At 35.6% G+C, this 26596-nt stretch overlaps 1 protein-coding gene across 3 annotated transcripts in view; it reads left to right on the top strand.

Annotated features, from left to right (window-relative positions):
- Positions 1-16508, top strand: part of SMAD2 (SMAD family member 2) — an 89672-nt gene extending 73164 nt beyond the window's left edge. For all 3 annotated transcript variants that reach the window (XM_011949358.1, XM_011949359.1, XM_011949360.1), the window contains 5 exons: positions 6767-6820; positions 8692-8904; positions 11256-11393; positions 11568-11712; positions 15093-16508. In XM_011949358.1, coding sequence (XP_011804748.1) covers positions 6767-6820; positions 8692-8904; positions 11256-11393; positions 11568-11712; positions 15093-15216 — 674 coding nt within the window. In that variant the 3' untranslated portion in view covers positions 15217-16508. The remainder of the gene's footprint in view (positions 1-6766; positions 6821-8691; positions 8905-11255; positions 11394-11567; positions 11713-15092) is intronic.
- Positions 16509-26596: the final 10088 nt, after the last annotated feature.

Here is a 26596-nt window from a genome sequence, read left to right as displayed (position 1 = left end):
CTCGATCTCCTGACATCGTGATCCACCCACTTCAGCCTCCCAAAGCAGTGGGATTACAGGCGTGAGCCACTGCGTCCGGCTATTTTTGCTTTTGCTATCAAGTTGATTTTTAAAGAAAATTAGAAGGGATAAAAAGGAGTGTTTTGTATTTACTTACGTATTTACCACTTTTGCTCCTTTTTGATGCTTTTTGTTCCTTTAACTACAGGACATTTCTTTCAGTTGTTTCGGCACCATTTTGTAGAGACTCTCCTTTCTCCATTGATTTACATTGGCTCCTTTGTTGAAAATCAAGTGATAATATGTATGTGACCCTGACTTTGGGTCTTCTTTTAATCCAATTAAATGAAGTTTTCATTTCAGATCATTTATTTTTTAGCTATATAATTTCTGTTTTAAAGTCTTTGATAATTTATATCCAGTTAATATGTAACATGGCCTGCTTTTGTTGACTGTTTTATCTCTTGATTATGGGTCATTCTTCCCCCCTCCATCTTTGAATATCTCTTGTTTTTTAATCGGATAGTGGGTGTTGTATATAAAATAATATTTGAGGCTAAAATAGATACACTTTCTTTGGAAAGACCAACTCTTTACTCTCTCCAGTTGCTAAGTTGAAGAGCTGATCCTTTCCTTGCCCTTAGGATTTGAGTTGGAAAGGTGATAATTTGGTGCTTTAATATCACATCACTCAGGTTTCAAGGAGGGTCAGTTCCCTACCTTATCAGGACTTTCAGATATGAATATGGCAAGACTGCATATTCTCATTTCTTTCTAGCCTTGCCCAAGACTTCCTGTGCTACTATGTACTTAGCTAAAGACATGTGTTGGAACCGACTGGTGAAGAGGAGCTCTGTGCTTGCAGCTTCTTAGATTCCCGTCATCTGTGCATGGCCTTTTGAAATTTTAGTTGGCTTCTCCTTTGGCAAGCTCAGTCCTTTGCCTGTGTCCTGACTTGGCAGTTGCTGTCAGTAGTAAAAGTGATTACCACTCTGTTAACCAAGGAGGAGCTCATCCCTCTCTGTAAAGTAGTTCATAAGGACTTACTTGGATCTATATCTGTATGATAACTTTAAAGAAAAATAGGATTTTTTTTGTTTGTCTATCCACTATTTTCTTACTATTTCAGAAGCAAAGATTTTCCCCAATATTCTACATACTAAGTATAAGGGGAACTCTGTAGGAGTTTCTAATAAAAACAAAAGCAGCCTTTTTTCTCATTATGAACAGAATTATGCTCATAGAAAATTTGGAAATATATAAAACCTAAGATACTATCACATTGGGGATTAAGTTTTTTAAAACAAGAAATGAGAAAATGGTCATTCATGCATTATGTATTTCATAAGCTGAATTTGACAATTATATTGTTGTGTCTATCACTTTGGCAGGGAAGCTTAATCTCTTATTTCTACCATTATTCTATGACACATAAAAGTTAAACAGTGTTCTACACATAAGATTATGATACAGCATTTTGAATTATACAACAAATGGATGTTCATTATAAAAAATTAGGCAGCATAGGCAAAACAGGAAAACTTAAGCATTACATATAATTGCATCTAGCAAAAAATTAAAATTTTAAAAGGTTCAACTTTTACCAGAAATTAAAAACACAATGCTGTCACGAACCTATTAAAAAATAGCTAGAAAATGTCAGAGAAATTCAGTAGGATGTCAGATTCTAGAGTTCCTGTTCTTTAGTACACTGTATCTCTGGCTGGTTTTAGGTGACATGGGGGAGAAATGGGTGCTTTTGATACATACTGCTGAGGCTTAGAATATGACTAGTAATCATATTTGGGATAAGGTTGAAGAAGCAACCCAGGATGATTCCCAGTTTTCTGGAAGGTTTGTGAACACTTTGGTCTGTATTCAGTAAATTAGACTTTTTAAAGCATACATTTTTATTGTGTATGTTTAAGGTATATAACATGATATTTGGTGTATGTCGTGAAGTGGTTATTGTAGTCAACTAAATCCATCATCTCACATAGTTACCTTTTTATGTGTGTGATAAGTGCACCTAAAATCGACTCAGTAAATTTCCAGTATACAACACAATATTGTAACTGTAGTCCTCAGGTTGTACATTAGATCTCTGGGCATATCTTACATATCTGCAACTTTATACCCTTTGACCTATAATCCCCCTGTTTTCCCCCCAACCTGTAATCTCCATTTTATTATTTTCTATGTATTTGGCTTAAAAAAAAAAAAAACCCCACATATGAGATTATGTCATGTTTCTTATTCTGTGTCTATCTCATTTCCCTTAGCATAGTGTCTTCCAGAGTCATCCATGCCAAAAGTGGTAGGATCTCCCTTTTTAAGGCAGAATAACATTCAATTGTGTGTATAACCCACCATTTGTTTATTCATTCATCTGTTGATGGGACACTTAGGTTATTTTCTGTATCTTTGCTATTGTGAATAAAAGCAGCAAGAGAAAAAGCAGCATGCCACATAGCAAGGGAGTCTTCATTAGTCAGTCAGATTTTTCAGCAGAAAAGTTTGCAGGCCAGGAGAGATGGGTGGTGTATTTAAAGTGCTGAAAGAATTTTAAAAATTAGCTGGATGTGTTGGTGTGCACCTGTGGTCCCAGCTACTTAGGAGGCTGAGGTGGGAAAATTGCTTGAGCCTAGGAGGTGGAGATTGTAATAGTAAGCCAAGATTGTGCCACTGCCCTCCAACCTGGGTGACAGAGTGAGACCTCATCTAAAAAAAATGTACCCCTCCCAACCGAGAATACTATAACCAGTAAAGCTGTCCTTCAAGAATGAAGGAGAAATAAAAAATTTCTCAGACAAACAAAAGCTGAGGGAGTTCATCAGTGCTGGTGTGGTGAGGATGGGGAGCAACAGGCATACTCATTTATTGCTGGTCAGAATGAAAAATGGTATAGCCACTTTGGAAGATAGTTTGGTGATTTCTTACAAAACTAACCATATTCTTACCATACGGTTTAGCAGTCTTGCTTCTCCTTGGTATTTACCCAAATGAATTGAAAACTTAGGTCTACACAAAAACCTGCAAATGGATGTTCATAGTAGCTTTATTTATAATTTCCAAAACTTGGAAGCAACCAAGATGTCTTTAATAGGTGACTAGATAAATAAACTGATACATCCAAGTAGTGTACAATAGGTCCTCAAGTAATGTCATTTCATTACAATGTTGATGATTGGGGAAATTTGGTTTTGTTGTACAGTTATTTTGCTTAAGTCAGTTTCCAAAAAACCTATGGAAGATGTTAAATGAAGACTTACTATATATGAATGACATTCTGGAGAAGGCAGAACTATGGAGACAGTAGAAAGATAAGTGGTTACTGAGGCTTTGTGGGAGGGAAAGAGGACTAGGTGGAGCACAGGGCATTTTTAGGACAGTGAAACTACTCTGTTTGATACTGTAAATGGACACACATCATTATACTTTTGTCAAAACCCAGAAAATGTAACATAGTGAGCCCTAATGTAAATTATGGACTTTTGGTAATAATGTGGTGTAGGTTCATTATTATAACAAATGGACCATTGTAGTTTGCGGATGTTGATAGGGAATTTGGGGAAGCAGGGCAGGGGTCATGTGGGAGCTCTTTGTACGAAACTTCTGTTCAGTTTTGCCGTGATCTTGAACCTACTATAAAAAATAGTCTATTTTTAAAATTAAAACAGTTTTAACAGATTTTTTTTAAAAGATCCTGGATATTTGCAAATAGATGACAAGTCTAAGAACTGATTTTTAAGTTTAAAAACTTAAAAATCAAGAAGAAAAAGATAGTTAATAGAATTGGCTAAAAGAACAGGAATACACTATTTACAACAAAAACAAGAAATTAAAAAATTGCTCCCTTAAAACCTGTCATATTGGCAGATGTCAACATGTAGTGACACAGTGTGAAGAAACACTAGCTTTTAAATTCTTGGTGAGATGAAACATTTTTGAGAGGGTATTTTGGCACTTATAAAAGTTTAACACGTTTCATTTGACATTTGTTAATTTGTCAAAGGTTTGACAAATTTATCCCACAAATATGTGTAAGTTTGTATGCGAAGATACATGCACAGGGATTTCTCTAGGCGGTTTAGCTGTAAGTAGACACTGCTAATTCACACTGGATCTCAAATAGGATATTTATATTTCTCCTAAGTGGAAGGCCTGTGGTAGGTGAGATTTCAGTAACAGCATTTATGTATGAATAATTCATAGGCTAATCATCAGTTACTTGCCTCTAGTTTTTTTTTTTTTAATTTTTTTAAAGGCTTCTATTAATTGCTAGCTTATTTTAAGTTTGTAAAATTTGTCTTTTTTGTAATCTGTAATTCTAACTTATCCCATCTGACTGAACGCCTGTTAATTTAAATGATCCTAGTGGTCATTTCTAAGTATTTAATAGAGGAGTAAACAGTTAAAAGATATTAATAATTGTGCAGTTTTCTCCATTTCTAATAGTGGCTTTGTTTATTTTATATTGGCTTCAGGAAACAGCAGTGAATTTTAGCTTATTGTTCCAAATATATTTTGACCTTTCCTAGTTGTACCTGTTGTGACTTGCCAACAGATTTTTCAAACTGAGAAAAAAGGAACATAATTATGTTGTGGAAGACTGTTCTGTCTTGTAAAAAATAAGCATCTCTTCTCTGTTTCTGATTCATTTATTTATCTAGGGCTGCTGTTTCACCTTTATTGCCTGGTATTTTATGTCATGGTTATAATGGTGTATGGTAGGGAGGAGGTATGTAAGACAGTCTGACCTATCTTACTCTTTTTTTTCTTTCGAGACAGAGTCTTGCTCTGTTGCCCAGGCTGGAGTGCAGTGGGATGTCCTTAGCTCACTGCAGCCTCCACCTCCTGGATTCAAGCGATTCTTCTGCCTTAGCCTTCCGAGTAGCTGGGATTACAGGTGTGCACCACCATGCCCAACTAAGTTTTGTGTTTTCAGTAGAGATGGGGTTTCACTGTGTTGGCCAGGCTGGTCTCAAACTCCTGACCTTGTGATCCACCCACCTCAGTCTCCCAAAGTGCTGGGATTACAGGTGTGAGCCACCATGCCTGGCCTGACCTATCTTGTTTTACAGTTATGCTCTTGGTGTACATTTGAAGCTTGGGTCATGCTCTTTTAGATAACTTTCCCTAAACGTGTAGAGAATGATGATCATAAAACATTTTTTATATTTTTAATAAGATTATTTAACAACACTTACAGCAAATGTGTTTTAAAATTGAGTTGCATGGAATTGAGTAGACTAGTCGCACCTTGATTTTTCATCTATTGTCTCTGGTGGTTCTTATTTTGTATATTTGTGCCCCCTTACTTTCTTGATTAGATTTAGCCTGTTTACCCAGAAGAAAAAACATCATTTTCTAAGAAAGTGTAATTTACCAAAACTGACTCCAGAAAATAGAGCTATCTGAACAAGTCAGCCTTCATAGAATAATGTCTCATAGTAAGCCCTAGAAAGTTACTAACTATAAATAATTTCACAGATGAATTCTACCAAACTTTTGAAGAATATGCTGTTATAATACTGTTTAAACCTTTTCAGAGGATAAAATTGCTAGATTGTAATAACATTAACCACAGAGCCTTACAAACATAGCACTCATGTAAATCTTCGGGCTCATATTGCTTGAGACTATTGATGCAAAAATCCTAAATAAATATTTTATTGCTGTCAGCCTCAAAGCCAATGCCATGCTTAATGGGAAAAATGGTAGAAACATTACTCTAAAAGTCAAGAGTAAGAGACCTACCGTCATCACTGTTTTATCCCAAAGTGTGACAGTAACCCAAAGATGATTGATAAATCATGTAGAAGGGTTTTTTTTTTTTTTAGTGCTACATGATCAAAATTAGGATTAAGAGTCATAAGACCAATGACTAAATATTTGTAACTCATACCATAAGAAGTCTTATATCCCTAATATGTATAAAGAGCTTTCGAACGATCAGTAAGAAAATGATCAACATCACAGAAAAAAAAAAAAAACAGGCTATTACAGAAAGGAAATACAATATAAACGTGTAAAGCTACTCAAAATTAAAACTGTACTTGTGACCATGTTTTCATCTAGAAGCAATAACACCACAGGCATCCATTTACTGTGTTCTGACTGGGAATGTAAACTGGTACAACCTTGATGAATGATAATTTTACCCAAATCTCTCAAAATTGCAAGTGCACAAACCTTTTGACCTGGCAGTTTCTTTAAGAATGTATCCTTCAGATGTGATTGGAAGCATGCAGAATGGTCAAGATTAGTTATTGCAATCTTAAAGCATTGGTTCTTGTAGCAAAAGATTGAAAATAGCCCAAATATCCATCAATATGGGATCCCAATGTTATGTGACTAATAACACATTATGAACAATCTGGTAGAATAATATAGAAGATTAAAAGTGGTTACCACTTGTGTATGAAAAGAAAGGACACAGAACAAAAATGTATTTGCTTATGTGGTTCATAGAATATTTTGGAAAGATACCCAAAGAACTGTCAACATTAGATATCTTTGGGAAGGTGAACTGGTGGGCTGGAAGCCAAAACTGTTTCACCTTTTATACAGGAACCCCCCACCTTTTCTCCCACCCACCCCCCACAAATTAAATTTAAGCACTATATATTCTGAGTTCTTGGTATTTAAATTATCTTTGTATTATTGTTGATAATTATTACCAGATAAAGCCAGTTTTATGATTACTTGATCAGAAGTTCTGCAAATACTTCATTTATTTTTAAATGAAATCCTTTTGTTTTAGGCTCTCCAGCAGAACTATCTCCTACTACTCTTTCCCCTGTTAATCATAGCTTGGGTAAGTTGCAAATATGTTCCCCTCATCATGTTTATACTGTATCACCTACTTAATAATAAAAATCTTCTCTAGGAGTTATTTTTTATATATCGGAGAAAGGGATCCTAATGAATAACCAAATAATTATATGTGTGGTTTACAATAGTGCTTTTTAAAAAGAATATTGATGCCATCCCTCAAAATTATTAAAACTCTTTTCTGCTGGCACACATAAGAAATAGGTATAATCTTTTTATTATTGAAATCATATTCCTCATAGAAAATTATGTAACCTATTATGGCTGGATTTTTATGGTTATGTTTTATGATGTAGCAATTAATAACAGCTATGGTATTACATATATATATATATACGTTGACATAAATATGTATATGTAGTATGGGGGTTATATATATGAGAGTGTGCATGTATATGTACAAATGTGTATGTGTGTGGTCCCTTCATAACCATGAGTTCAGCCTACAGATTCAACCAACTGCAGACTGAAAATATTTGGGAAAAAATGAAAATAACAATACAACAATAAAAACTAATACAAATTTTATTTATTTATTTTTATTTATTTTTAGAGACAGAGTCTCACTGTGTCGCCCAGGCTAGAGTGCAGTGGCACGATCTCGGCTCACTGCAACCTCCGTCTCCTGGGTTCAAGCAGTTCTCTGCCTCAGCCTCGCCTCAGCCTCCTGAGTAGCTGGGACTACAGGTGCATGCTGCCACACCCAGCTAATTTTTGTATTTTTAGTAGAGACGGGGTTTCGCTATGTTGCCCAGGCTGGTCTGAAACTCCTGGCCTCATACGATCCACCCACCTCGTCCTCTTAAAGTGCTGGGATTACAGACGTGAGCCACCGTGCTGGGCCCAAATTTTAAAATACAGTATAACAACTATTTGTATAGTATTTACGTTGTTAGGTATTATAAGTAATCTAGAGATGATTTAAAGTATACAGGATGACGTGAATTTAAGTTACATGCAAATACTATGCTCTTTTATGTCAGGGACTTGAACATCTGAGGGTTTTTAGTTAGGAGCCGGCCTAGAACCAATCCCCTGTAAATGCCAAGGGATGACTACATGTACATTTCTGTATTACTATTATTATTTTTGCCCTCATTTTACCCTATTTCACAGTTTCTCTTGGGTTGTTACATGTTTGGAATTTATTTTACACAATTATGAGATTTTTTTTCTTTTGCAGTATTCCTATGTTTTAGTCAAAATTGCAGAAGCTAAATACATAGTTTTCCAGTGAAATAAGTAGTCTTTTGATTCTATGGTCTGTTTCCACTTCTGTGATCTTTGTGTGTTACTGCTTTCTGGTTCTCATGTGTGAGTGGGTTTTCTCTTTTGTAGCTAGGGTATCTCACCAAGAATTTGATGTTAAAATAGACAAATGTAAAAATATATCATATTTTGTATCCTTTTATTATGTCTGTTTTTCTTTGTGTGGCTTTTGACTCGTTAATCTTTGCTCTGGCTTTTTCTTACCCCACGTTAGCTTTTTTATGTGCTTTAGAAATGCACCAAGTATGGCAAGTTGACTGACTTTGCCTATGATTGTTTTGTATTTGAACAGGAGCTAGACTAAAACTACTGGTGAAACAAAGAATTCAACAAAAAGTGATTTAATGACATGGGGGAAATTTGAAAAAAATCTGGTATGATATATGAAACTGGAGTTTTGGGTGAAAAATATTGAAAATCTGGTATGATCTATGGAAACCGATTATGTCTGCTTCCTGAGCTTTTGCCAGTGCACGCTGGCATAGAGCATGTAAAGATGATTATATTCAATCTAATTTTGGCTTGAATTGTTCACACATTTCTACCTTTTATTTATTTTTTATTTTTATTTTTTTTCTTTTTCAGACTTACAGCCAGTTACTTACTCAGAACCTGCGTTTTGGTGTTCAATAGCATATTATGAATTAAATCAGAGGGTTGGCGAAACCTTCCATGCATCACAACCCTCACTCACTGTAGATGGCTTTACAGATCCATCAAATTCAGAGAGGTTCTGCTTAGGTTTACTCTCCAATGTTAACCGAAATGCCACAGTAGAAATGACAAGAAGGCATATAGGTATGTTTTTTTTTTTCCAGTTCCTTTATATAGCGTCCAGGTTTTTTCCCCCTTTGGTGAGTTTATATATTAAATGAAATCTGCTTGCTGTTCATCTGAAATGAGATATCTAAAACAAGAACTGCGTTTTATATAGTTCAAAATATAATTCAGGGACATCTCAAAATGTGGTTTGGGGACTTCGGGTAGTCCCAGAAACCCTTTCAGCTAATTTGTGAGGTCAAAGCTATTTTCATAGTAGTACTGAGATGCTGTTTGCCATTTTTACTCTCATTCTCTCATGAGTGTACAGTGGAGTATTCCAGAGCCTACATGTGTATGATTTTGCAGGAGATGAAATGTAGATTTGATAGTGAGACTCCAACTTCTGTTACACTAGACATTAAAGAGATTTGTAAAAAGGTGAAATGTGGCCACTGTTTGTTTTTGCTTTGGAAATACAGTTGTTTTTCATAAACATTGTTTATGTTAATGTGTAATGGATTTATTATTTGATTTTTAAATGAGTTTTTTAAATCTCAGTTTTCATATCTAATATAGTCATTTTCCATAATATTCACATAAACAAAAACTCTTTGGGGTGCTCGGTATTTCCTTAACGATGAAGTGAAAAAGTGTGAGAGCCATTCATAATTGAACATCATTCTCATCACCTTAAAGTAACTTATTTTAACAATAGTTTGCTTCTGTTTTTTTTTTTTTTTTCTGATTAACCATCACCTCCTGTGAGAAGTAATGCTGGTTATCAAAGGCTGATTTTGATACTGCAATATGATAATGACTAGAAGATCTATTACTTGGTTCCATGTGGAAGTTCTCAAATCTTGCTTGATGTATAGATTTTGGATAATCTTATTAAGATACCCAGTGGCACTGTAGGTGCTTTAACTAAAATAGTTAGTTTTTTGTTTTTGTATCTTATTTGGGGTTCTGCAAAAAAATGTAATGGTTTTTTTCCTGCCCTATTCTCTTCTCTCTCCAAAGTTTTAGATTGCTGTCATTAGATTTTTTTTAGTTTTGATTTCTAGTTTTATAGGTGATTTTGATCAGGGAATATAGCCTGAAAAATCTCTATTTTGGACTTAATGTTTTTCAAATGACCACATGCATAACTGTATTACAAATATTCCATAGTCTTAACCAGCGTACCAGGTTCTGTATTTATTAAATCTGGAATGTTAGTTGTTTTATTAGTTTTCTTTGCTGTGTAACAAATTACCGCAAACTCAGTGGCCTAAAACACCAATTTTTTACCTCACAGTTTCTGTGGGTCGGGAGTCCAGACATGGGTTAGGCGGTCTTTTCAAGGTTTAACAAGGCCAAGATTGAGATGTTAGCTGGCCTGTGTTCTTATCTGGAGCTTGAGGTCCCCTTCTAAGCCCACATGGTTGTGGCAGAATTCAGCTCCTAGATGCCACCTGAATTCCTTGTCACATGGTGCCATCCATCTTCAAAGTCAGCGATGGAATGCCTCTTGTGTTGAATACTTCTCATGCTTTGCATCACTACCCTATGACAGTCTAGTCCCTTTTAAAGGATTGCCTGATTGAGTCAGGCCCACCAAATATAATCTCCCTTTCTTAAGGTTAACTGATCTGCTGCCTTAATTACATCTGAAAAACTCCTTAACAGCAGCACCTAGTGTTTGATTAATTGAGAATGTATGTGCACCTCAGGGCTGAGACTCTTAGGTGCCGTGTTAGAATTCCGCCTCTCACAATTTTTTTTTTTAAATTCTTATATCTCATATTATTTTGCATCTGTGGTCTGTCATACTCTGAAAGAAGTATATTAAAAATCTCCCAGTAGAATTTTTTCTCACTTAATCATGCTTATACATCTAGAGGCTTGGTTTCCACCGTAATATATAGTTTTTAAAATGGGAAATGACTCTTAACCTCTTGATGCTTTTATATCTTTTTTCTTAACGTTAGTGGGATCTTTAAGAAAATACAGTTGTAATGAAGGTATATTTCTCCAAACAATGAATTCCTTCAAAAATTAACTCAATCTTTTACTTATTTTAAAATAATATATATCGTTTGTATGAAACTATTTTACTATCTGTGTACTTTTTCTACATTGTTTAAATACTTTTGGTACACATGTATTTTAAAATCAATAAAACTGTTAGAATATTCTTGGAGAAATATGTAGTATTCTTGGTGAAATAGTGTTCTTGGAGAAATATACAGTAGTATATTTAAAGTTAGACTTCAGAAAGGCATTATCTGTGAAAAAGATCCTCAAAATACCTTATATCATTTTAGAATTTTCCCAAGAAAGTGCTTCTAAAGTCACACGGAAATAGTAAATGTTACAAAACTAATCTCCGTTGTATTTTGTTTCAGGAAGAGGAGTGCGCTTATATTACATAGGTGGGGAAGTTTTTGCTGAGTGCCTAAGTGATAGTGCAATCTTTGTGCAGAGCCCCAATTGTAATCAGAGATACGGTTGGCACCCTGCAACAGTGTGTAAAATTCCACCAGGTATGCATTCAATAATGTAAATAAACCTATCATGTCAACTTGCTTAGTTTTTCTAGTTGCTAATTTTAGGAATTGGTAGATGATTGCATGCTCGTATTCTAAAACTTGTAACCCTTTTAAAATTTTTAATAGTGATACTCTTTTGACAGTTTCTTTTACCTTTTTTAATCATAGGCTGTAATCTGAAGATCTTCAACAACCAGGAATTTGCTGCTCTTCTGGCTCAGTCTGTTAATCAGGGTTTTGAAGCCGTCTACCAGCTAACTAGAATGTGCACCATAAGAATGAGTTTTGTGAAAGGGTGGGGAGCAGAATACCGGTATGAAATACATATTTGGTTCTTAAATTTCCACAGTGTAATTATGTTTCATTCCACTTTTGCATATTCTGGAGTTCATTTGTATCTATTTTCATTGAGGTTATAGAGTTAGCTGATCTTTATGTAAAATAAAGTTGGAGGCCTCCAAATTAAAAACTATTGCAATTTACTGAGCTGCCATCATGGAAGATATCATTAAAACATGCACGGGCACGCATTTTGAGATAATGCAGAGTGTTAAAATACCGTAAAAGGGGTGTATATGAAGAGTTATGTTAGTTTATGGAAGGAGATATGTTTGCACACAGTGCTCAAGAAAAACTTGATGGCACGGGATCTAGTTGTAAAAGATGTGTTGGATTTCAGTAGTCATAAATGGGGTGGGCAGAGTTGGGAATAATCTTGAGAATAGCATAGCAATTCAGTTTGGAGAATAGAAAAAATAAAGCTGGACAAATAAATTAAGATAAACTGAATGTAGGTTAAGAGGAGGAACTTCATTCAGAAATAGGAGGAATACTTGCTAATGTGACAGGCACTGTGCTGTTTTAAGTGTAGTATCGAAAAATTACTATTTCTGTTGTCAATTCATTCTTTGTAAGGTTGAAATATATGAAATTGCCATCCTTGCAGGTAACAAATGGTTCAAACTAATACATATTTGTAAATAGGCATAGAAAGCTGGTAATTTACCCAAGGTTACATTATAAGTGGTTGAGATGGGATTGGAAGATAGTTCTCCTGGACTCTTAACCTCTTCAATAAGGATAGTAGTAACAATTATATATTTAAGTTTTACAAAAACTAATTTGTCATCAGTGGATAAAATAGTCTAGATTATTGATAAACAGTAGATTGGATTTCACATCAAAGAGAGGGAAGACTTCTTTACCATATTTAAGAGTAGGAATTAAGTAAAATACTTAGTCTTCAATTTGTATTGCTTTCTCTGTATGCTTGTTTAAGAAATCTTCTTGTAATATAGTGAATGTATTCCTGCTGCTTCCGGCAATTTGGTCTCTTCCAAATTGATTTGTTTCGGACTTGCTTGTCTAACTTATGTTTTGTCAGAAATCTGACTTTTGAGAGTGAGATCGACTTGTTGAATATATTTTAAAATATATGTTATGTATTTATATCAGAGAATGAAGACTTGTCACTCATTTTTCTGAGTTATATTAGTAGAATCATTCATTTTATGATTTTGCTATAGTTCTGTTTTGATTATTACCTTTTTGAGATGTTACCTGTAGAGAATGCTGAATGCCATTTTTTTTAAAACTTTAGACTTGACCTGAGTTGATAGCAAAATTAGATTTAAATTATGTTGTCTAATAAGATTTCAGGTCAGACTTTTTTTCTTCAAAAGGTTAGAATAATGCAAAATATGGTAGGAATTTAGTGGAAGTAAGAGTGAATTACAGAGAGAATTCCATGTATATCTATAGATCTTCTGCTAAGAGCAGTTTTACTTGGTAAAGATACTGCCCTTCTTCATTCACTGTGGACTCTGCTATTCTTTAACTCAGAGATAAAGTAAAATCTGTAATTACAGAAGCAGTAATATGCAGTATGTTTTTATGAGTATTGGGAGTCAGGTACATCTGACTTTGGAAGATCAAGTGGTTTCCTCTAACATTTACAAATCAAAGTGGCAAATACCCATCTATCTGTGGATATGTGGGTAGCTACCAGGAACTTACTGTCTTTAATCATTCTGGAGCTGAGGAAATAGACTTAATGTTTAGGTTTCTAAAACTATGTTTTTTAAATTTCTTTAATGCCATCTTGGTTGTTAGCATAAAAATTAGGAAATGTAGTAAACAGGGAATTTAGATGTATGAAGAATTCGTATTTAATCAAGAAATATATCTGCATGGCAGCCTTCTTAAACCTACGGGTGACCTGGATTATGACTTATTCCTGAAAGGGAAGTGGGACAGGGGAGAAAAGGGCAGCCAGGACCATTGTTAAGCCATCTACCACAGTGGGTGGGTCACTAGAACTGACACCCTTGGGGAAACTTTGGGAAATAGTAAACAGTCTACAGAATTATCCTCCCCAGGGGAACAGAACTGCTGGGCATGTAAATGTCAATTTCTGTTTCCTTGGTTGAGGGCTGCTCCTGGGGATGTTAATTTCCTGGCACCTCTAGCCTTTTTGGGTATATCAGAGAAGTTCCTGGGCACAGAAATGAAGATACCTGCAGTTGGAAGTTGCCTAGAGCACACTGAAAAATCTGAAGGGTATAGTGGGGCACTGATGCCATCTGCCTCAGAAAATGACATCCTTGGAAGTACAGTTTTAAATTATATTGAACATGTGTTGCTTGGAGATGAAGAGTTGATAATGGGCTTTTCTCATATTTGAAGGGCTGTTAGTTTATAGAAGCAAGTGGATTTATTGACTTATTCTGTATAGCAAATAAGATGGAACTAAAATCAGTGGATGGAAGTGACAGGATGTCATTGAATAATTTGTAATTCCCATAGAGTTGCCCCTTTTGTTGAAGCACTGTGAAAAGCCCGAATGGTGTTGCTAAGAGGGATGTTCATTGGCTTTGGCAGGGAAAGTTGAATTCCAGCTTTTAACACTCTATGGTATGGGTTTAGCTCGGGCCAAAATTTTGTTTTTGCTTTGGTATACTTTTATTTAGATTCCATTTGATGTTTGAGTATCTACTATTCTGTGGTTGTTTTGATAAGTACAGTGACTGTATGTCTTCATTTGCTTGGACAATCCTTATTCACGCCTCTCCTTTTGGCCTGATTTTTTTTTTTTTTTTACCCCATGAGACGAAGTCTCGCTCTCTCTCCAGGCTAGAGTGCAGTGGCATGATCTCGGCTCACTGCAACCTCTGCCTCCTGGGTTCAAGTGACTGTCCTGTCTCAGCCTCCTAAGTAGCTGGGACTACAGGCACGTGCCACCACGCCCAACTAAATTTTGTATTTTTAGTAACACGGGGTTTCACCATGTTGGCCAGGATGGTCTTAGTCTCTTAACCTTGCGATCCGCCCGCCTCGTCCTCCCAAAGTGCTTTGATTACAGTTGTGAGTTGTGAGTCACCACGTCTGGCCCTGGCCTGATATTAATAGTATCTACATTCTCTCTCAGGTGTTCCATTTTGGATGATGGTGAATAATAAGATCACCTTATTAATTTTAGTTTGATGAGAAAAAGATGTTCCTGTAAATCACTTCTAAAATAAGATCATCAGAAGTACTTTGAGGATCAGCCATTTTTTGAAATAATTGTGTCCAAAATTATATACACAACCTTTTAATTTCTCTAAATTTTTAATGCAGTGTACCTAAACATAGCCATTTTCCTTGCCTGTGGACTTGAATTTCATAACCATTTTCCTGTATTCTTTTAAACAGAAGACAGACGGTAACAAGTACTCCTTGCTGGATTGAACTTCATCTGAATGGACCTCTACAGTGGTTGGACAAAGTATTAACTCAGATGGGATCCCCTTCAGTGCGTTGCTCAAGCATGTCATAAAGCTTCACCAATCAAGTCCCATGAAAAGACTTAATGTAACAACTCTTCTGTCATAGTATTGTGTGTGGTCCCTATGGACTGTTTACTATCCAAAAGTTCAAGAGAGAAAACAGCACTTGAGGTCTCATCAATTAAAGCACCTTGTGGAATCTGTTTCCTATATTTGAATATTAGATGGGAAAATTAGTGTCTAGAAATACTCTCCCATTAAAGAGGAAGAGAAGATTTTAAAGACTTAATGATGTCTTATTGGGCATAAAATTGAGTGTCCCAAAGGTTTATTAATAACAGTAGTAGTTATGTGTACAGGTAATGTATCATGATCCAGTATCACAGTATTGTGCTGTTTATATACATTTTTAGTTTGCATAGATGAGGTGTGTGTGTGCTGCTTCTTGATCTAGGCAAACCTTTATAAAGTTACAGTACCTAATCTGTTATTCCCACCTCTCTGTTATTTTTGTGTGTCTTTTTTAATATATAATATATATCAAGATTTTCAAATTATTTAGAAGCAGATTTTCCTTGTAGAAAAACTAATTTTTCTGCCTTTTACCAAAAATAAACTCTTGGGGGAAGAAAAGTGGATTAACTTTTGAAATCCTTGACCTTAATGTGTTCAGTGGGGCTTAAACAGTCATTCTTTTTGTGTTTTTCTGTTTGTTTGTTTGTTTTTAACTGCTAAATCTTATTATAAGGAAACCATACTAAAAACCTCTCCAAGCCTCTTTTTTCCATTCCCATTTTTGTCCTCATAATCAAAACAGCATAGCATGACATCATCACCAGTAATAGTTGCACTGATACTGCTGGCACCAGTTAATTCTGGGGTACAGTAAGAATTCATATGGAGAAAGTCCCTTTGTCTTATGCCCAAGTTTCAACAGGAATAATTGACTTGTGTAATCTAGCAGTCTGTTGATTTATCCTTCCACCTCATAACAAATGCATAGGTGGCAGTATAATTATTTTCAGGGATATGCTGGAATTACTTCCACATACATATCCCTTTTTTAAAAAGCTAATCTTTAAATACCCATTTTTCAAAAGGTATTTTAAAATATTTCAACAGCAGACCTTCTGCTCTTCGAGTAGTTTGATTTGGTTTAGTTACCAGATTGTATTATGAAATAGACGTTTTGTAAATGTAATTGTTTCTGCAAAATACCTAGAAAAGTGATGCAGAGGTACGATCAGCAGATATGGGCCATCTGTTTTTAAAGTTTGTTGTATTCAATTTATAAATTGATTGTTATTCTACACATAATTATGAATTCAGAATTTTAAAAATTAAGTTACCTGCAGTCTGAGCTGTTCTTAACTGATCCTGGTTTTGTGGTTGACCATATTTCATACTCTGTAGTGAGAGATTTCTGAAACACTGTTGGTAGTTCATTCTGCAGCAAATAATTATGACATCTAATATTGACTCATTGCAGTTTAAACATTTCTTTTTGTTTGCATCTTAGTAGAAATGGAAAATAACCACTCCTGGTCATCTTTTCATAAATTTTCATATTTTTGAAGCTATCTTTGGTACTTGTTCTTTGAAATCATATTCACCTATCTCTACAGGTATCATTTTTCAATACTTTCAACATTTGGTGGTTTTCTATCACGTACTCCCCATTTTCCTGTATTTGTGTGTTTGTATATGTATTTATGTAAATTTGGTATAGTAATTTTTTATTCGTTCAACAAATATTTATTGTTCACCTGTTTGTACCAGGAACTTTCTTAGTCTTTGGGTAAAGGTGAACAAGACAACTACAGTTCCTGCCTTTGCTGAGACAGCAGTTACACTAACCCTTAATCATCTTACTTGTCTATGAAGGAGATAAACAGGGTACTGTACTGGAGAATAACAGTGGGATGCTTCAGGTAGGACATCCAGGAAAGCCTCTAAGGAAAGGATACATGAGCTAATACCTGACAAGGATACATGAGCTAATACCTGACATTGAAGAACCTAGCCAAGTGATGAGCCAGGGGAGATAAGCATTCCTGGCAAAGAAAATACCTTCAAATGCAAAAAGGTTCACACTAAAGGAAACTCGTGATTAGGTATTAATGCTTTATACAGAAACCTCTATAAATCCAAACTTGAAGATCAGAATGATTCTATAGTTTATAATATTTTGAAGGTGGCCTTATTTTGTGATCTGCTTCATGTCATTCTCACTAGTATATCTTCTTCCTCAACCTTTGCTGTAAAAATTGCTTTTGTACCACATACTAGTTAATTTATCAAGCTTTTGTTGTATAAACTCTCACTGTTTTAGTGCCCTGCTGCTTGCTTCTAGACTTCGTGCTGTCCAGTAATTATGTCTTCTACTACCCATCTTGTGAGCAGAGTAAATGTCCTAGGTAATACCACTATCAGGCCTGTAGGAGATACTCAGTGGAGCTTCTGCCCTTCTTTTACTTACTTGGGAACTTGTAATGGTGTTAGGGATCAGTTGTAGGGGCAGAAAACAACTCTGAAAGTGGTAGAAGGTCCTGATCTTGGCGGTTACTCTTGCATTACTGTGTTAAGTGAAGCCGTGCCTACATGCTATTTCAATAGTGGAGCACATCTCTACAGTTCTGGTGCGATTTTTCTGTACCGTGTGAAATTGGGACTCAACTCTTTGAAAACACCTATTGAGCAGTTATACCTGTTGAGCAGTTTACTTCATGGTCGTAATTACTTTTGTGTGAATATGTTTAATGCTTTTTAATGAGATGATGTTTTTTGTATTTTATCTACTGTGGCCTAAGTTTTTTTGTTTTCTGCCCCTCCCCCACATTTATAAGTGTGGTTTTCATTTTTCTAAGTGATAGAATCTCCTCTTTGTTGAAATTTTGTCTTTATTTAAATTTGCAACATTACTTAGGATTTATTCTTCACAGTACTGGTAATTTTCTAGGTGTGATGACCTCAGAACTGAATGAGTATGCTTTCTATCACATTTCTAAGATGAGCAGCAGTTTTTCCAGTAGGTTCCACAGAGACACCTTGGGGGCTGGCTTAGGGGAGGCTGTTGGAGTTCCCATTGACTTTGGTCTAGCCAGTGGCATCTTTATTCTGTATTGAAGTACTGCATGGTGTTTCTTTTGGAAAGAGTTTCATTGCTTTAAAAAGAAGCTCAGAAAGTCTTTATAGCCACTGGTTGAGATTAGAAAATATAATTGGATTTAGGCTTACCTTCTGGAATACCACTGATTGTGCTCTTTTTATCCTACTTTAACGAAGCTTTCATGATTAGATTTGAGCTATATCAGTTATACTGATGATACCTTACAATACACATTCAGTCAGTAAACATTTATTGATGCCTGTTGTTTGCCCAGCCACTGTGGTAGATATTGAATAATAAAAAGATGACTAGGATGGGGCCCTGACCCTTGAGCTGTGCTTGGTCTTGTAGAGATTATGTTTTTTCCCTCAGGACCTGTCACTTTGCCAGAAGGAAATCTACCGAATTTTTCTGGAAAGTTAAATTTTCTTTGTAAGGTTTTACAAATTGTTTAATACCTAGTTGTATTTTTTACCTTAAGCCACATTCAGTTTTGCTTGATTTGTCTGTCTTTTAAACACTGTCAAACGCTTTGCCTTTTGTTAAAATTATTTTAATTTCACTTTTTTTGTGCCCTTGTCAGTTTAAGACTAAGACTTTGAAGATAAAGCAAACATCAGTTTTAGTCTCTTGCTAGTTGAAATCAAATAGAAGAGAATATATACGCCATTGGATTCTCTACCTCTTCCAAAAGCTTCCCATATATACCTTTAAGATCCTTCTCTTTTTTCTTTAACTACTAAATATTTTCAGCATTTATTCAGCGTTAGATACCCTCTTAGTCTGAGCGTGGGGTAGGTTTATGGTGGGATATAAAGTAACACAAGACAATCTTCACTGTACTTAAAATATGTCTTCATGTACAGTCTTTGCTTTAAAAGCTGAACATTCCAGTTTGCGCCCTCCATCCCAAGCCCCTGCGCACCAAGTATCTCTTTAGATACCTAATCTGTGTACTCGAACAATGAATGACTTTTTTTCTTACTCTGATCTAAGGCATTGATATTTAGACATATCAAACATTTCTTCCTTTCATGTACTTTACTTTGCTGAATCTATTAATTACCAGAATTTTATTCTTCCTTTCCTCCTGACAGCTCACATCCAGGTAGTACTTGCTGGTTACCCTCTTGCTTGTTAGCCATGTTTTTATCTGTATATATCAGAATGTTTCTCTCCTTTGAGTTTATTAACAAAAAAGGAACATGCTTTTCATACCTAGAGTCCTAATTTCTTCATCATGAAGATTGCTTTTCAGATTGATTCAATCATTTTAATTTTACAGATGGCTCAAAAATTCTGTTCAGTAAATGTCTTTGTGACTAACAAATGACATAAGTTATGTTTAAGATTACGAACTTTTCTGACAGTCGTAGCCAATGTTTTCCCTACGATACCAAATTTCCGTCTTGGGGCATGTTGGATTGTTGTATTTAAGACAGTCAGGAATAATGATAGTGTGTGGTCTTCAGAGGTAGTCAGAATCCTGCTATTGAGTTATTTTTATATCTTTCTTTTCAATTTTTTATTACCATTCTGTTTGTTTAGACTACATTTTGTATGTGGGGATTGAGGGGCAAATTATCTCTTGGAGTGGAATTCCTGTGTTTTGAGCCTTAGAACCAGGAAATATGAGCTATACTAGATAGCCTCATGAGAGCATTTATGGTAAGAACTTATCTCGTGTGTTTATGTTATTTTTTGAGTAGGAATTGTTTTATCTTGGATATTGTAGCTAACTATATATAGCGGAACTGCCTCAATCTTTTTAAGTATGAAGTAATGTGTGTGTATGAATTTATATATACGTATACATTCATAGACAAACTAACAGTTGGGGTCATTCTAACAGTGTTAAAACAATCGTTCCATTGTTTGAATCTCAGATCTTGGTAAAATGTTCTTAATTTGTCTGTGTACATTTTCCTTTCATGGACAGACCATTGGAATACGTTAATTTTCTTAATTTGCCGTTTGGCAGTTCAGTTAGTATACCATTTTTTGACAACTTGGTAACAGAATCACAGCCAGAATTCGTTATCATCTAAGAAAGCTCTGTCATATACCCCGTTACTAAATTATTATACGTCCAGGCGGACTCTGGGATGTACTAACTTAGGGTTAACTTTGTTGTTTTTGTTGATAATACCTCCCTCTTTAATTCTTCCTCTGGTGTAAGTTTGCTGCTTAAGTTACCCTGGGAAATACTACAAGGCCAAATTTTCCTGTATTTGACAGCCTGATTGAAGGTGATTCAGAGCTTTGCTCAACATAAATGGATTTTCCAAGATTCTCTGGGCCATCCTTGACCCACAGGTGATCTCACTGGAGTATATTAACTTGACTTCAGTGTCAGTTGGTTTGGTGCCATGAGATCCATAATGGACCCAGAACTTCACTGTTGCTTAGATGTTAAGAGTCCCTGGGAGGAACAATGCCATTGATGATGGGGGTCAGAAAGGTGTATTAACTCAACATAGAGGGCTTTTAGATTTTTCTTCAAAAAATTTTCAAGAAAAATATTCTTTTACCCTCCAAAAAGTAACAGCTCTTAGTTGCTCCAAAGTATGCTCTTTGATTTACTTCTTATTTTTAATTAAAGATGGTAATTTATTGAACAATGAAATCCATAATATATTGATTTAAGGACAAAAGTGAAGTTTTAGAATTATAAGAATACTTAAATATTATATATTTTCCATTTCATAATTGTTTTCCTTTCTCTGTGTATTTGAAGTTTTTGACTCTTTTGCAATGTTAATCACTAGGTAACTTGCCATATTTCTGGTTCTGTATTAAGTTCTACCCTTTATAATGCTGTTATTATAAAGTTGTTTTTTAGCATTTGTCTGTAGCAATAGAAATTTTACTAAGTCTTTGTTCTTCCAGTAAGGTTTTTCTTTTCTCAGTAAGTCCCTGAGAAAACATTTGTTTGCCACTCTTACTATTCCCAATGTTGAATTGTTCAAGCTGAAAAAACTTTGGTGAGAAACAGTAGGGTCCTTTGCTGGTGAATATAGGTTCCTGCTTTAAGAATGTGGAAATCCATTCCTTTGTATAACTGATATACACACAGATTAATTAAAATTGTGAGAAATAATTCACACATACCAAGTAGGTAACATGTGTGAGTTTTGAATTTTTTAAAAAACCTTTAACTGTTTGACAAAATGCAGAACCCAAATTAGTACTTTCTTAGACCAGTGTAACCTCACGCCTCATTTTTGCTTTTCCAACCCTGACTTTAAAGGCATATTTGTATCTTTTTATTAGTGATAGTGAAGCTGTGACACTAACCTTGTATGCAAGAGAGTAAAGAAAGAAAAACTGCAGATATTAAGATGAAAACAGTTCTGCAGTTGTTGAACTAGATCACAGCATTGTAGGCAGAATAAAAAATGTTCATATCTGAGAATATTACTTTCACCATCTTTTCCCAAGGCCAGACCTCCTGGTGGAGCACAGTTAAAAGTAACATTCTGGGCCTTTGTAATCAGAGGGCTGTCTCTCCAGCTGGCAATCTTTGTTTCAATATATAATGCAAGACTTTGGAAAACAGTTGGCATAGAATATTTTCACCTGAAAAAAAGAAAAAGGCATACAAAACTGGATTAATTGCAAAAAGAGAATACAGTAAAATACTATAGAACCAGACAAAGCTAGAAGAACCTTTAGAAGATAGGTCTGAAAACAGGTTTCACGAGTGAGCTTTTATACACTGCTCACTAATTTGCTTGATTACTGCCAACTCTTCTTAAAGTTAACACCTTTAAATAAGGTATTTCTGGACTTCCTAGCCTTTTAGCAAGCTTGGAGGAACTAGCCATTAGCTAGTGACATAAAAATATTTTGGGGACTGATGCCCTTAAAGGTAGCCCTATGCTCTTGAAAGTTCTTACCTTTTCTCTAGTGATATTAAGGAAAGAGTGAGTAGTGTTCTCAGTGTGACCAGCTGCCCTAATGTGCCTGGGACTGAGGGTTTCCCTAGATGCGGGACTTTTCAGTGCTAAACCCAAGCAAGTCCCAGGCACACCTGAAGGAGCTGACCACCTTAGGTGTTCTCGTGATTTACCCTCACTTCCTTATGTTGTCATAGTTGCTTCTAAACTCAGCTGCACTATGGCTGTCAACATTTCTGATACTTATTGGCACTTACTACTGTGAATGGAACATGAGATTTATAACACAGGTAATCGCTGAAGGTACCAGCATGGTGGTGAGACTCACACTTCGTGATCCAGCAAAGGTAACTGATGTTTTAATGAAACAGAGAAGAGGCCAACTAGATAGTAAGTTCTTCTGAACCTATGTGTATATGTAAGTACAAATCATGTGTCCTTACGGGGTTAAACTTAATCTGAAATTTACATTTTGCATAGTAAAAGGAAACCAATTGTGGTTGCAGATTTCTTGTGAGGAAATACATGGCCTTTGATGCTCTGGCGTCCACTGCATTTCCCAGTCTGTCCTGCTCAAGAAGCCAGAATGTGTTGTTATATTTCTCTGTGAATGTTGTGTTGAAATGATTTAATGCATCAGCCAATGGCAAGTGAAGGAATTGGGTGTCCTGATGCAGACTGAGCAGTTTCTCTCAATTCTAGCCTCATACTCATAAGGTGCTTACCAGCTAGAACACTGAGCACGTGAGGTGAGATTTTTTTCTCTGATGGCATTAATTTTGTAACGCAATATGATGGATGCAGACCCTGTTCCTTGTTTCCCTCTGGTAGTCCTCAGTGGCTGCATCCTTGGTGCACTGTGATGGAGATATTAAATATGTTCTTTGTAAGCTTTTGTTCTATGATTGTCAAAAGTACGATGTGGTTCCTTTTTTATTTTTATTAAACAATGAGCTGAGGCTTTATTACAGCTGGTTTTCAAGTTAAAATTGTTGAATACTGCTGTCCTTCCCCCACCTACACCAAATATTTTAGTCTATTTAAAGTACAAAAAAAGTTCTGCTTAAGAAAACATTGCTTACATGTCCTGTGATTTCTGGTCAGTTTATATATATATTTGTGTGCATCATCTGTATGTGCTTTCACTTTTTACCTTGTTTGCTCTTACCTGTGTTAACAGCCCTGTCACCGTTGAAAGGTGGACAGTTTTCCTAGCATTAAAAGAAAGCCATTTGAGTTGTTTACCATGTTACTATGGGACTAATTTTTAATTGTTCTAATTTTTATTTAAACTGATCTTTTTTTATATGGGATTACATTTTGGTGTTCACTCCCTAAATTATATGGAAACCAAAAAAAGTGTATTTCACATATGGATGTATGATTTTAAGAGTGCATGTTTTTGTTTTTTTAATTTGGTGTTACATAAAAGATTATCCTATCCCCCTGGCAGATAAATTTATACTATTTAATATTGCCCCACAACAGGCACACACCACACACTGCACAGTGCTATTTATACATTTTTATTAATTTTAGAGTTTGCCTATGCCACATTAGCACTCTAATACATAAGATCTATGCTGTAAACAAAAACGTCTTCAGAGTTGAAATTTGCTAAAATATATTTTTAACAAAATAACATTTTTAAGGCTTCATTGAAAAATACTAGATAAGATATAATCTCATATAATCAGTATGAAATAATTTTAAAAATGAGAAATATTTAGGTCAGCCAGTCTTCCTCTGTGCCTTGCAAGAATTCAGTTCTGTGGATGAATCAGTATTTTTCTGGTTAGCAGACTGTTTCCTGCAAACCATTTTAAGCATGCTTTAGTATGCAACAAAAAGGGACCTCAAATGCTAAAATACACTATTCTACATGGCATTGGATAGCCCTGGGACTGGTACAGTTTTATCAACACTTTTTTATTATGAGGAAACCCAAGAAGATTTACTGTAATTGCTACCACCTGCCACTATATAAACAATCTAAAAGGGACCTCCCAACATTGAACAACAACATTGAGGGATGACTAGAGGAGATCCTTCTACATTGTCACCTCACCCTTGCATTGCCTGCCACTGCTTAGCTTGAAGTAGTGACACTGATCTGTATCAGGAGATTTTTCTGTTGGCCCTAGCATCCATAATTCCACATGTTCATCAAGTGGCTGAAGAGTATGAGAGAAGTATTAAGGTCTGTGTTTGGGCTGTCTCCCCACTTGGCGTATTTTTTCCCTCTTCAAAGTAGATTGAAAGCCTCTTAGTGCAGGAAGCAGGCATATCAGTATCAAACTGATGTCATCCAATGCAATTATTGTAAGCTCCAGGTTTGTCTAAGTTTGGATGAAGAATGTGTTCATGAACATATTTGCAACATACAGTTATCCAGCTTCCCCTTTGACAGAGTCACCCTTTTCATCAAAATATACAGTAAGCCCAGCCTAAAAATTACAAGTTTACAAATACAGGAATAGAAAAACCCAAAAAGCTATTTTGCACATAAAAATTATTTTCTACTGCAATAAATGGGTATGGAAATATTTGTAGAATCGGTTTAACTGATTTTGTAAAACAAATGTCATGCTATTTTGCCATAGTGAGACATGCAGTAATTCTTAAAATCACATTAATAGAAGGCAAGAACATTGAATCAGACATAGCAGATAACAGGTTCAGTTATAAATGAACAATAGACTAAGCAAGCTTTGGTGGAGATTTGCCAGTTTTTACAGTCTGTCTTCAATAGTTTTGTTGGCTACCTCTGCACCTTTCTAAGTGTTACATGAAAATAAAATTACTTAAGTTCTAAAGTAGTTTAGGAAAGAGATGTGATGACAAGAAAAAGAAGTTAACTTCTGAACAGTTTGGTCCAGGAAGAAGATGGGCAGAGTACAGTTTAAGCCCAGGGTTGGAGAATACATTCCATTTGGAGAGATGGAGAAGACCTTTGAAGAAGGTCAAAATGAGATCTTGGAACAGACTCTCACCTGTGTGTCTGGATGTGCATGAAAACTGGACAGTATTATTGAGCTACTGCTTACATGGTGAGCAGAAAATCGATAACCACAAGCTGAGTAGGTTCTGCTATGAAGCCCACATAAAATCACAAGGCCCAGATGGGTTGGAGTTAAAAGCCAAGGATAGCTGTATAGTTTGGGTTCCATAGTTTACAGTGAGATTGTGCTACTGAGCAGTCATTTTAGGGGCAGTGGTTCTGAGATTACAAGCCATAACCCAGCCAAGAATGGGCTACATGTGGAATGAGGATGAGGAAGTTGCATATACACCCGTGTGTGTGTGTATGTATGTATGTGTATTAAGTGAAACGTAGTTAACTTTTTTACTCACAGCCAAAGATTATTCATCTAGAGAAGCCATTGGAATTTTAGCAGAGTTTTGTATATATGTGGATTTTTCTGATAAGTAGTAAATCAGAGGCCTTAACCACTGCCCAACAGCGATTCTCCATTGAGAGTACATGTCATGAACTTAAGAAATTCATTTGCTCTGATTTTAAATCTTGTAAAGTTTTCCTTCATGAGAGGCCTTATCTCTAAACTATATTGTGGCAGTATCTGATCAAACTACTTAAAATATAAGTACCACGTAAATAAGGTTTTAATACAAACGATGACTCACTTCTAAATGGTTTGCTGTTTAAAAATGTGCTGCTGTGGGAAAAATGATTTTTTTTTTTTTTTTTTTTTTTTTTGAAGTTTTGAGACGGAGAGTCTTGCTCTGTTGCCCAGACTGGGGTGCAATGGCGCAATCTTGGCTCACTGCAGCCGCCTCCTCCCAGGTTCAAGTGATTCTCCTGCCTTAGCCTCCTGAGTAGCCGGGATTACAGGTGCACACTACCATGCCTGGCTACTCTTTGTATGTTTAGTGGAGACGGGGGTTTCACCATTTTTGCCAGGCTGGTCTTGAACTCCTGACCTCAGGTGATTTGCCTGCCTCGGCCTTCCAAAGTGCTGGAATGACAGGCGTGAACCATCGCGCTTGGCTGAAAGGTAAAAATTTAAGCCTAGCTTACCACCTGGAATAAAAATGTTTTATAGGAAAGTCTAGGTTGCTCTTTTATATTGAAAAAAAAACATATTAGTGTGTGTTTTACCCAAGAACCACAAGTTACTTCTTTTAAATCATGTTGAAGTTTCAACTTTTAAATCATGAATAATAGCATGTGTTATCACCACATTTAAAAATGTATATCGTCGATCACAAACACATATTCCAAGGAATTGAATTTTATAGAGATAATTGAATGCTTTCATCTGTGAAAGAATTAGTGGCCTGTAAACCACTGTGAATTCTTGCTATGCTTTGAAGTTGTTAATGGGGGAATTTGCTGCTGCAAGTTACTTAACACTTGTAGGCAAAGGGAAATTCAAATTTTTAATTCTAAAATGAAAACCA

The sequence above is a fragment of the Colobus angolensis genome, unplaced genomic scaffold, assembly GCF_000951035.1.
Source record: "Colobus angolensis palliatus isolate OR3802 unplaced genomic scaffold, Cang.pa_1.0 Scaffold299, whole genome shotgun sequence".
Taxonomy (NCBI): Eukaryota; Metazoa; Chordata; class Mammalia; order Primates; family Cercopithecidae; genus Colobus; species Colobus angolensis.
The sequence above is the reverse complement of the archived record's forward strand: the minus strand, read 5'-3'. Positions and strand labels throughout refer to the sequence as shown.